General features: G+C 53.3%; 2 protein-coding genes across 6 annotated transcripts in view; one reads left to right on the top strand and one right to left on the bottom strand.

Moving 5' to 3' along the window:
• MRPL37 (mitochondrial ribosomal protein L37) overlaps positions 1-5,858 on the top strand; it is a 30,430-nt gene extending 24,572 nt beyond the window's left edge. Inside the window, exon 7 of the mRNA XM_032635342.1 lies at positions 4,175-5,858. Coding sequence (XP_032491233.1) covers positions 4,175-4,177 — 3 coding nt within the window. The 3' untranslated portion in view covers positions 4,178-5,858. The remainder of the gene's footprint in view (positions 1-4,174) is intronic.
• SSBP3 (single stranded DNA binding protein 3) overlaps positions 5,359-12,452 on the bottom strand; it is a 165,038-nt gene continuing 157,944 nt past the window's right edge. For 3 of the 5 annotated variants that reach the window (XM_032635382.1, XM_032635364.1, XM_032635355.1), the window contains 4 exons: positions 8,386-8,464; positions 8,120-8,148; positions 7,902-8,003; positions 5,359-7,050 (listed from right to left, as the gene is read on the bottom strand). In XM_032635382.1, coding sequence (XP_032491273.1) covers positions 7,021-7,050; positions 7,902-8,003; positions 8,120-8,148; positions 8,386-8,464 — 240 coding nt within the window. In that variant the 3' untranslated portion in view covers positions 5,359-7,020. The remainder of the gene's footprint in view (positions 7,051-7,901; positions 8,004-8,119; positions 8,149-8,385; positions 8,465-12,452) is intronic. The other 2 variants (XM_032635399.1, XM_032635374.1) reach the window with 2 other exon arrangements.

The raw sequence follows: 12,452 nt of genomic DNA on the forward strand, positions 1-12,452 counted from the left end.
TCTTCCCTTTAACATGAATACACAAATCACTGTGACTCATGGGGCCTACCTGCTTGGCTGCTGGAAGACCACCCTGTTATAGGGACCCTCTCCCCAGAGATGTCTGGGAACCTGCAGAGAATCCCAGTGTCCACTCCTCAGCTCAGGATGATAAGCTCTCAGCTACTTGGTTCGTTCCACGGGTGTCTGTGAGCATCTGGTATGTGTTAGGCATGAGGCAAGGCCCCAGGTAGAGAGCATTGAGCAAAACAAGGTCCCTACTGTCAATGGAGTTTACATTCCAACGTGGGGAGACAGTGCAGAAAGAAAGGTATGTCAGAGGATCCGAAGGCAAGACTCTGAGACGGAGAGTTGTGGCAGCAGGCTTACTGGGGCGCACTCCCCAGAGACCCATGAGCAAGGGAGGAGGGCATGACTGGGCAGGGGGAGCTGAGACCCCCGCGGGTCCTCTAGAGAGCTCGGTATCGGGTGGCCCTTCAGAGCCATCCCAAATCGAGGCCAAGTGGTCCCACGTCAGCCATTGGCCACTGGCCACCGCCTGGGAGGAGGTGAAACCTTGGGTGAGGCAGTCCCCTGGGGACCAGGGCAGCACCCAGGAAGGGACACCGAGCCACCAGCAGCTGGGGACGGGGTGTGTTAGCCCTTACCTCACAGGGTGAGGCCTCTGTGAGAAGGTAGTGTTTGAGTAGAGGCTGAACGAAGCGTGGGACAGGCTGGGAAGGCGCTGGGAAAAAGGCGACCGCTCTGAGATGGGCGTGCGGTTGGTGTGTTTGTGGAGTAGCGAGGAGGCAGGGAGGCCCTGCTGGAGCAATGGCTCTGCCACCAGAACCCCACCCCGAACCCAGCCTGCAACCGCCAGCCCGCCCTTCTCTGCAGAGCTCGCAGAACCGGGCCTGGGGTGGTCTTTGGCAGAAGGAATACGAGTCACATCAGCAGAGTCTATGGAGATCTCTCGTGGAGGTCATGGAACAGCTGAAAAGCTGGGAGGGACTTAGAAGTCAGAGTGAGCTGGTTCCGACCCCATTTCTGCTCCTGAGAAGGGGTTTGTTTATCTTTCCCTCTGCCCTCCACCTGAGAGCCCGGAAACCAACGCCCCCTTGTCCAACACAGGTAGCCCCCTCTTCTTCGCCTCCGCACTGGCTCACACACTTCCAGCGATGCGGAACTTTTTACCTCTCGAAGCAGCCTCTTTCACTGTGGCTGCTAAGCATTCTCGCACTCAGGAGGAATGTCTTCCTTTAGCTTCAGTTCCGGGGTCCCAGCTCTGACTGCTGGGGCCTCACACCCCATCTGCTTTCTGAGCCAGGGGAGATTTGAAGCTGGGAATAATAGGCCTCAAAGCCAAATAGCCCAGTGTCTACCTCCCACTGAGCCTCTAAGCCATTTCTCAATCCACAGCGTACCTCAGCCACCTGCTCCAGGCTGTATCACAGAGCAGGGACCCAATGCTTCAGCTGGGCTGAGGATGGCAGGGTGGAGTGAGGCCAGCCTCTCCCCTGTTCTGGACACTGATTTGGCTGTTGCCACCTGAGATCCTCAGTCTATCCCATGCCAGACAACCTGGCCATGTCTCCTCATACCCAAAGCCTGTATCCAGGGGGCGGGCTTGTTGCCCCGGGCAAGAGTCTAGCCTCTCAGGAGCAGCGTAGCCACGCCCAGCTTTCTGTCACCCACCCCACAAAACACATCTGTCTCCTCATCCTCAGCTGGGCTGATGGAATCCAAGAATAGGCTAGAATTGGGGACTGAGCCCTGAGGTTCCCCACTACAGACCTCTAGGGGGTCCAGCAATTCAGCTCCTTTTATAAGTCCCTAGTGTGTGCCAGGCCTTGTGCTGGGAGCCAGAGATACAGAATGAGACATGGTCCTCCAGGAGTTCCCAGCTGGCGGGTGGGCAGTGACAGAGTAGTCAGTCTCCTTTGGATCTGCTGAAGCCATAAAGGCCACCTCTTTCCCCACACCTGAGCACCTGCCCACAGGTGACAGCATGCAGTGGGGAGGAGTGCAGGAGTGACCGTACTCAGCAAGCATCCACTCACTGTGTGAGCACTCCCTGAACACCTGCTGGGTGCCAGGCCTCGTGCTGGGTCACTCACTCTGGGGACAAACACTCAGGCATGGTCCCAGGCTTCGAGGAACTCCCAGTCTGATGGGGGAGGCAGACGTTGAACCATTACAGCATAGGGGTCGTGGGGGCTCAAAGAAAGCCTTCACCTCGGCCTACAAGGCTTCCAGAAAGGCGGCCCACGTGAGCTGGATTCTAAAGTGCAAGTAGGACAGGCGTGCCGAGAGGGAAGAGCAGGAACAAAGGCCCCAGTGGGCAGCGATCCCTGAGGAGTCCTGCATCACTGGAGCGTGCAGTGCTGAGGGTTGAGAACAAGCAGGAGAGGCCCGCAGGACCTGAATGAGGTGAGGAGCGCGCCCTGGATCCCAGGCCGTGTGCGGCACTCTCCTCTCTGCAGCTTTCTTCCCTTGGTATCCGGGCACCTCACTCTCCTCACTGCCTCCTTTGCTAGCTCCTCCTGTTTCCCGGGGCCCAGTCCCTGGGCCCTTCTCCGTTCACTCTGCAGATGAGCTGTCTCAGTGGCTTTCAAGAGCATCTGAAGGCCAACAACTCCCCATGTCTCTAGGTGGGACCTGCCTGTTTGACTTCTTTACCTGGATGTTGAACAAGCGTCACCTCAACCTGCTCTTCCCGCAGCCCCCCTCACCTCGGTGACGGGCATCGCCAGCCTCCCACAGCCGTTTTGTTCCCCTCTGTATCGCTAGTGTTAGGACAGTCCTGGCATGTAACAGGTGCCCCATAAATATGTGAACGGATGGATGGAAGAGCTTAAGGATGCTCAGAAGTGAGTGAGTGAGTTGGATCTTTGTGGTATTGGAAGGGCTGAGATGGAGGCAGGAAACCAAGGTGGTAGCTGTATGTCCCAGGTAACAGATGCCAAAGACTGGGGCTCCACAGACACCTGGGAATGGATAGGAGAGTACCAGCACAGGGCAGGATGGACCCTCTTTCAGCACCCCGTCGCTTGGTCTGGTCTTCTGTTTCCAGCGCTCCCGCCCAGTGAGCCCAGGGAAGCTCCGGCTCCACTCAGTTCAGGGCAGAGCCCTCACAGAAGCCTGGGATGTACTCTGGGCTCAGGCCCCTGGAGTCTGGAATCCTCAAGGGACAGCAGAGGCTGGGAGTCAGAGATTACCCAGGGTCACCCAGGGCATCAGGCTGAATGGCCCCAGCTGAGCCCAAACTGGAGTCCTGCTCTGGCTCTGTGCCTTGGTAGTTGCTGACCCTCCCCTTCCAAGCCCCCTCCACACACACCTGTCCCCTGCCCCAGGCAGGCCCTGCCGGCATCAGCTAGTTTGCCTCAAGGCTCTCCTTTTCTGGATCCAGGGAGGGGTGCCCAGCCAGGAAGGACAGGGCCTTCACTTTGACCCCCAGGCTGGCTGGCCTCTAGAATTAGGCACTTGTGGGTAGTGATGAGTAGTAGGAAAGCAGCTGCTGAGCTGGGGCCTTTGGCCTGGCTTGTCCACTCCTGCCCAAGTGTCAGTGATGGGCTAAAGCCCTCCTCTGTGAAAGTATAGGAATGACACCCACCTTCTGCCTCTCACTCCGAGACCCTCATCCTGGCTGCAGAACCTGGATCTGGCCCGTCCCTGCTCTCAGTCAGGCCTGGACAGGGCCAGGGTGGTGAAAACACTGGGGGGAACAGGAGCCTGTCCTCTCCTCAAAGACCTCTTGCTGAGAAGGCCTACCTCAAACCAGCCCTCATCAGGGCCATGAGTGTGGCAAAGGCAACTCTGGGGGTGCTGGGGGAAATCACAGGCTGAGGGGTGTGTTAGGGTGCCTGGTGTTCGAACCCCGCCCCCCACAGAGGTGGGCAGTGAGGCACACAGCAGGCTCTCATTACAGGCTGGGGGCCCTTTCCTTCCTCTCTGCCGGGGCCCCTGTGACCTGGGCTCCCTTCTCCAGGCCACTGCTCCCACCTGCGCCTGAGGCCTGCTCTGGGGAGCATAAGGGCAGCGAGGGTATGGAGTGGGTGCTTGCCCGTCATCTCCACCTTCTTTGCTCAGCACTGGAGCTGGCACGTGGCAGATGCTCAGTGCTGGTGAACAAACACCTCTTCAGGACTGTCAGTGCAAGTCAGTAACAGCTTGCGTCTCCTCATCTGTCCAACAGTGATGTTTTCCCAGTAATTCAAAGACATCTGTGCTGAGGAAGAGCCTAGGAAGCCTTATTCCCCGATGAGGACGGAAGGACAGATGGAATTTTCTAGGCCCTCCCAGCTACTCCTCATACCCATTTAGATGCTCCCCAAAAGAGTAGTACCACCAACAGCTAACACTGCTGCTCTTACTACGTAAAAGGCACTGTTCTAAACACTTTACAAATGTCAACTTATCCTCACAACCACATGATAGGTAAACCATTATCCCCATTTTATAGATGAGGAAACTGAGGACAGAGGTTGTGAACTAACTTGCTCAGGGCCACACAGATCCTGCAGGATCTGAAACTGGTCCCTTCAGACCTTGTAAAGGCGGGCTAAAGCCACATTTGCTCAGACATCGTGTGTTCCCTCCCCTCCTGCTGCGGGCCTGGCCCCAGAGCTCCAGGGAGGCAGAAAGTTCTACTTTCTAAATGTTGTTCAAATCAGCATCCACAGCTGCTGACTTGGTGGGCTTGCAGTAGTTCTTGCCTAGACAGCAGCTGGGACTGGGTCTCCCCGAATCTGTCCAGCCCCACCCAACCATCTTCCAGGATGTGGCCTGCACCGTTTTCAAACATTCAAGTCAAACTGTGCCACTCTCCAAATCTTTCAAGGGCTCCCTGTTGCCTTGGAGGTGAAAAAATAAAACTCAATGCCCCTGTGGCCCGGCACCCTAGGACCTGTGAAGCAAATTCCACCTGAAGGGAGAAAGCAGGGCATGGGTGCAGCCCATGGGGCCAGCCTAGCCGATGCTGACTCTCCACTGAAAACAGCACACCGGGAACCTTATCCAGAAAAATATACTCTGGCAAACCAAAATGCGTTTGTGAGATGAGAAACCCCAACTGCCTTTTAGAATGTCCCCGAATGTTTGAAGTGAGACAGTGTCCTCCCAACCATCTTCCCCAACTCTCCACAGAAGATTAACATGCCCAGGAAAAGAAGGCCGACTCCTGAAACAGCACAAACCAAAATCTTGCCCTGCAACAGGAACAAAAATTCTGCCCAACCAGTTGCCTGGCATTTTGTAATCAGTATAACGAACTCCAACCCATGTTCCCCCCAAACATGTCAGGAAGGGCTGCGGAAAAAAGATGTCCCTTTAATAAAACGTTATCAACATATATCGTACACAAACTACAATGTATCATAATTACTTTTTTTTCCTCTCTTAATTCAGAACCAGACTACAAGGTAAGAAAAAACACAGAAACAGCTACAATGTTCCCAATAATCCGCACAAGGTCTTTTTTCAGGCAGATGATATCTCACATAATATGATATACATGGATCAGAAAGGGAGGGACGAAAACAAAGACCAGCTACAGGGGGGGAAGAGGAGGAGGAGGGGTGTAAATGTACAAAGAATTCTGGTGTCTTCAGGGCAAGACACAGAGGTTTCGATGGGGGGGTGGTGAGGTGAGGGAGGCCACAAGTCACCCCTCCTGGGAGGGGACAGGCTCCACTGTCGCATTTGTTGGTTTTCGAAAATAAAAACAGGACCGGAAACAGCACATCTGTTTGGTTGCTGGCGTCCCCCCTGCCCCCCACAGCTATTCCAAAGTCTCTCTGTCCAGTTCCAAGCGCACACAGAGCAATTCTGGTCAATATCCCATTTTTGAAAAAGAAGAATCAAGAGGGGAAAAAAAAAAAGAAAACCCAAACTCCAGCCCTCTACTGCCCGCACACAGGAGGACGACGATTCGAGGAATGAGAACGCGGAGGTCACAGTTTCCATGTCCCAGGTCATAGCCATCCTGTCGGGGTGGCCTCCCCCACTCCGCTCCAGGCCACCACCCCGCTGGCAGGATTCTCACTGGGAAGACTGGGGTGGGGGCTGAGGAGGGGGCTGGAGGGCGGGACGCTGGGCGGGGAGAGGTCCAGAAGAGAGAGGAAGCAGTCCTGGGAACACAGTGCATGCCACTGGGTCGCAGCACAGCTCCACTGGGGCGGGATCCTGAAAGCGGTCGGTGGTCTGGCCCCTCCGGCCACGTAACGGGGGAGGGGGTCTGGGGTCGAAGCTGTGCAGTTGCTGTCGCCACCTCGCCAGGAGATCAAGCAGAAACAAGACAGGTTCCTGCCCTTCCCTTGCCCGTCAGCACAAACCAAAAACCCCAAGTGGAAAAGGGTGACTCCTTTTTTCTTTCCCAAAAAGGCCGTTTGAAAGAAACCACCGATTGTAAACTGCCCAGTTTATTATAATTATTATTATTATTTTTAGATGGCTACAAAGACAGGTGAGATCTCACACCTAGACTAGCTTTCCTGGTGGAAGGGCTTGGGTACAGACAGACAACAGGGCTTGGGTTTTTGTTTTTTGTTTTTCGTTTTTTGCTTTTTTTTGTCCTTTTTTTTTTTTTTTAAAGAAGAAAGCAAAGAGGTTGATTGGGGTGGGGGGGGCTTGCTAGAAGCTTCCATTTTTAAAAATTTTTCCCCCAAAAAAACCCCCCTGAAAACAAATTAAAAAAATCCCAACAACGGTAAAACCCCCAACAAAAAACAACAAAAATGTGTCATGTACATAAAAGGTCCTTTTGGGAAAGGGCAAGGGGTGGGATTTTTCTGGTCATTGACTTGAAATGTATTTTTGAGTTTTGTCCTTCACGTTTTATGGAATAAAAAGTTCGGCCTTTTTATTGCATGAAACTGAAATTGAGAAAGGTTGGGGGAGGGGAGGGGGAGGGTTGAGGGGGAGCAGGAGATGCCCCTCCCCCAGCTCCTGGGTAATGACACCTCACTTCTTCTTGCATAATTTCTGGCACCTTCCCGCCTGCAATGCCGGCTCTCTCAGCGTCTCAGAGAAGAGGAGGGGGGATCACACACTCATCGTCATGCTTGGAGAATACTGGAAGGGGAGAAGCAGAGAAGGGGGGTCATGAGGGCCAGGGTGTGGGAGAGCCCTGTGGAGATCTGACTGCAGAGCTGGACTGGGACTGTCTGGGCGTGGCTGGGCTGAGACACCCATGATGGCACTGGGTGGGCAGGGGGCCAGCAGGCGGGACTTAGGAGCCACCTCTTGGCACCAGCCTGTGTCCCTGACTCCTCTCCCCGGCCCCTTTCCCTCTCCAAATCACCCCTTCTTTCCAAGCAAAGCAGCAGCGGCCCCTGCCGTCCCCTCATGGGGCCACAGACTGCAGAGAACCGGGGTCTGACGAGCCGGAGCACAGACAGGGTGCCCTGGGGTGGGAGCCGGCCTGGGGTTCTCAAAAGCTGCTTAACCATGACATCGTTTCTTCAGATGACACTGTAAATAGAGGCCCAATGTGAAAAAGGAGACGGCCAGCTCCTCTGCACCGAGACCCCCAGAAGTCACTGGGTGCGTGAAACTCCTTCCCCAGGACGGGAGGAAATAAGACTGGGACAGAGACCCAGTGGGCCAGAGCCCAGGGCTCGTCCAGCCACGTCAGCTTCTTCATTGCTGGAGGCGCTGCGCCTCCGTGTGGATGCTTCGGGAAGGTCAGACTCAGGTAGCAGGGGTCAGCGCCAAGCGGTGGGGGAGGGGGGTGGGGGAGGTGAGGGCTCTGCACTTTGTGTGGAAAAGTAACCGAGGTGAAAGGCCCACGACACAGCTGCCAGGACACTGGCCCAGCAGGCAGGTCTTGGTCAGGAGACTGAAACTTAAATCAACAGTCCCCAGCCCCAGGGGATACGGTGAGGACCCAGGGGTGAAATGAGGGTGGTGGCAGGCACACTTACATTGTCGTTCTGGAAGGAGTGGAGGAAGTTCCCTCCTAGCTCACCGTCGTCTCGAGGGGTGCCTGGAGGATTGCTAATGCCACTTATGTTGTTAGGAGAATTCTGCAGAGAGAGCAGAGGAGGTAAGCCCCCGTGCCCCCAGCAACCTGCCCCTCCCAGATGCGGGAAAGGCTTTCTGGGTGGTGCTGTTAGGGAGGAGACATGGAATACACACTCACTTTTGGAAGTCCATCTATGTCACCTGACCCTGAAAGGAAAAATGAATCCAGTTCAGTTTCTTGCCCACCCTTCTGTGCAGGGGCCTCCAAACCCTTCCACCCAAGCCCAAACACCTCTGCAAAGAGGATCTTCTACTTAGGCAACATCTTCCTCTTGGGATCTTCCCGTGGGGACCCGGCCTAGGGGAGCCAGGAGCCAAGGCAGAGGAGGCTTCCCGGGAGGGTCGGGCAGGGGGCAGCATGATGAGGTCAGGGCGCTGACTCACCTAACGAGCCGTTCATGTGGTGTGGCTCCATGCCGCCCATGCCCCCCATCGGGCCATCCGAGCCTGGACCCATTGGGAACTGTGGGAGAAGCACAGAGCGTGGCAGCTGAGTGGGCCCTCGGCTCGGCTGCAACCCTCGCAGGGCTCCCATGCCCAGCTGCATCCCCGGGGAGCTTCCATTCTGGCGGGGCCACTCTCACACACTCAGGCATTTAACACCAGGAGGCCGGAGCTGGTGCCTCCCCTCGGCCCTAGGAATTGTGCAAGGCAGAGGCGCTCATTCCTATGCACCACGGGAGGAAACCCACCCAGAGAGAGAGAGGGACTGGTCCAAGGCCACCCAGAGACAGCTCTCAAACCAGGCCTGCTGGATCCCATCCCGGGCTCTTTCCATCCCGGGGCAGCGTGCGGGGCTCACCAGTGAGAACCTCACCCAGACGGAGTGACCAACTGCCAGGCCAGGAAACAAAAACATTTGTGCTTTTCCTCCCCATTTTACAGATGAGGAGACTGAAGCACAGAGTGGACCATGCTTTGCGCACGATCTCCCAGGTAGGAGAGATGGAGAAGCTGCGGCTGGACCGTGGGCAGCCTGGCCCTGGAACCATCACACTAGCCTCCTCCAGGCTCTTCCTCAGAAATGTGTGGGGAGCTGGGGCGTGGGTGGCAGGACTTCTCTCGCTGGGACTGTGTGGGGGAGCTCACTAATGAGCAGAACTGACGGCGCAGACAGACCAGACACCAGACGTGTAATCTGCTCTACCCGCCTTCTCAAATCTGTCTGGAACTAACCCCCCCATCTCAGCAAAGCAGCAACCAAAGGCCAGAGGTCACATCGCATGGCCACCAAGGGATGGCTGAGCCCAGTCTGGAGAGCCGAAGCCCAGGGATACAGACTGGATGCCAGGGTGGACAGGGGACGAAGTGGCAGAATGGAGGCCTGTGCCGGGCACTAAGGACACAGAGCTGGGTCACACCTGGGCCTCAGTCTGAAGGAGGAGCACAGCCACGGACACCCAACTTCCCCACAGGATGCTGAGATCCAAAGAGAGCTGCAGACAAAGCACGGCTGCAACTTCAGAAAGAGGCACTGAGGAAAGGGCAGAGAAATCAGAACAGGCTGCATGGAGGAGGAGGCAGAGCGTCAAAATAATTGAAGGATAGAATCTGGGCAGGCAGAGATGGACCATGGCCTTGTTCTCAGCAGGGGTCCTGCCTGAGCAGAAGTAAGAGGCCTCCTAGCAGGTGCCAGCACGGAGTGGCTGGAGCAGGAACTGATGTGACGAGACTGCAGGGGAGGGGCTGCGGCACCAGCCGCTTCCTCACCCCGCCTCCCACTCACACACCCCGTGGGTGCAGGATCCTGGCCTCCCCAGTGGCCTCCCAGGGCCACTCGCAGGCATTGGGGCACATTTTGCCATCTGGCAACCAATTTCATGCTTATGAACCCAAGTGATAGGAGGATGAGGGTGACCAACTTTTTAAGGAGCCAAACCCAGACACAGTCACACCAGAGCAAAAGAATCCCGAAATTTGACAATAAACAGTTATGCACATGTGTCATTACGGAAACATACATATATTTAAAAACAGGTATCTTAAATAACATATTATGTGTATTTCTGTTATTCTTTTTAACAGCTTGAGATATAATTCACATACCATACAAGTGACCCATTTAACGTATGCGATTCAGTGGCTGTTAGTGTATTTATGGAGTTGTGCAACCACCACCACCATCAATTTTAGGACGTTTTCATCACCTGCATCCATTAGCAGTCACTCCCCATCCCCGCCCCCCTTGAATCCCCAGGCCCACTCAACCATTAATTTATTCTGTCTCTACAGATTTAGCTATTCTAGACACTTCATACAAACAGAATTATATGTGACCTTTGTGGCTGGCTTCTTTCACTTAGCAAAATGTCTTCAAGGTTCATCCATGTTGTTGCATGTATCATGTACTTCATTACTTCTTACGGCCAAGTAACGTTCCACTGTATGTATATACCACCTTTAATTACCCATTCATCAGTCAATGGGCAGTTAGGTTGTTTCCACTTTTTGGCTATTATGACTAGTGTTCCTGTGAACATCTGTGTACAATTATTGTGTGGACATGCTTTCATTTCTCTGGGGTAGATACCTATGAGTGGAATTGCAGGGTCACAGGGTAACTGTTTAACCTTTCGAAGAACTGCCAGACTGTTTTCCACAGCATCTGCACCACTCCACATTCCACGTTCCCTCCAGCTATGTGTGAGGGTTCCAATTTCTTCCCATCCTCGCCAACACCGCTCATTATAATGTCTTTCTGATTCTAGCCATCCTAGTGGGTGTGAAGTGACAGCTCACTGTAGTTTTCATTTGCTTTTCCCTAATAACTGACGCTGAGCATCTTTTCATGTGCTTATTGGCTATTTGTACATCTCTGGAGAAATGTCCATTCAGATCCTTGGCCCATTTGCTTTTAAGTTTATTTTTTGGCTGCGTCGGGTCTTAGTTCCGGCATGTGGATCTTTCGTTGTGGCCCGTGGGCTTCTCTCTAGTTGTGGCACGCAGGCTTTTCTCTAGTTGTGGCACGTGGGTTTCTCTCTAGTTGTGGCACGTGGGTTTCTCTCTAGTTGTGGGGCGCAGGGTCCAGGGCGCGTGGGCTCTGTAGTCGCGGCATGCGGGCTCTGTAGTTGTGGTGTGTGGGCTTAGTTGCCTCGTGGCATGTGGGACCTTAGTCCCCCAACCAGGGATCAAACTGGCATCCCCTGCATTGCAAGTTGGATTCTTAACCACTGGACCACCAGGGAAGTCCCCTTGGGCCATTTTTAAGTTGGTTTGTTTTTTTATTATTGAGTTTTAAGAGTTCTTTACATATTCTGGATTCAAGCCCCTTACCAGACATATGACTTGCAAATATTTTCTATGGGCTGTCTTTTTACCTTCTTGACAGTGTCCTTTGAAGCACGAGTTTTAAATTTTTTTTTTTTGCGGTACGCGGGCCTCTCACTGTTGTGGCCTCTCCCGTTGCGGAGCACAGGCTCCGGACACGCAGGCTCAGCGGCCATGGCTCACGGGCCCAGCCGCTCCGCGGCATGTGGGATCTTCCCGGACCGGGGCATGAACCCGTGTCCCCTGCATCGGCAGGCGGACTCTCAACCACTGCGCCACCAGGGAAGCCCCTCGAGTTTTAAATTTTAATGAAGTCTAGTGCAGCTACTTCTTTTCTTTTGTCACTTGTGTTTCTGGTGTTGTAGGTAAGAAGGCTTTGCTAACCCAGGTCACAAAGATTTATTCCTACATTTTCTTGTAAGTGTTTGATAGTTTTAGCTCTGACGTTTAGGCCTAGGGTCTACACTGAGTTAATTTTTGTGTATGTTGTAAGGATGCAGTCTAACTTCATTTGTCTGCACGTGGATATCCAGTTGTCCCAGCGCCACTTCTTTATTCTGTATTACTTTTCCGTTGCTTAAATGCTGTTAATTAAAGAACAGCTGAACTAGTTAACAGTGGCAACAGGACCAGTTAAACAAATGACGTGTGGAAAAAACACAACACTTTTATAATATTTCTGTGTTCTGACACAGCAAATTATTTTAACTCTTTACTGGATATTTAAATGTTGTAGGCTGTATTACTGTGTATTTATTTAACACACACGTTAAGATTTTTTCAAAAGAGAACCTAAATACAATAGGACTGATTAAACAGATACTACCTATATTTAGTTTCTAAAAACTGACACTTTTTTCTGTCCTGTATCACAATAGGATATTTTTGCTCTGCTTTTTAAAAATTTTTTTAAAAGATTTAAAAAAAAGTTTTACGTACAAAAAGCTAGCATTGTTTCTTTCATTGGGTAGATGTCTTGGATAATCCATTCAAGGAAGTTCATTCAGTCCTATATCCTCTGTGTACTGATGGGAACACTGGTGGCACCTCCTGAGGCCACGTTTCAGGACCAGACCATGCTAGTGTGAGAAGACATGGCCAAAGCAAGAGCCTGGCCGATTTTTTTTTTTTGTGGCGGGGGTGGTGTCCATTAGAGCTGCTGGGGACCTGTCTTGCTTTCAGGG

Source organism: Phocoena sinus, chromosome 1 (assembly GCF_008692025.1).
Source record: "Phocoena sinus isolate mPhoSin1 chromosome 1, mPhoSin1.pri, whole genome shotgun sequence".
In the NCBI taxonomy this organism is placed as follows: Eukaryota; Metazoa; Chordata; class Mammalia; order Artiodactyla; family Phocoenidae; genus Phocoena; species Phocoena sinus.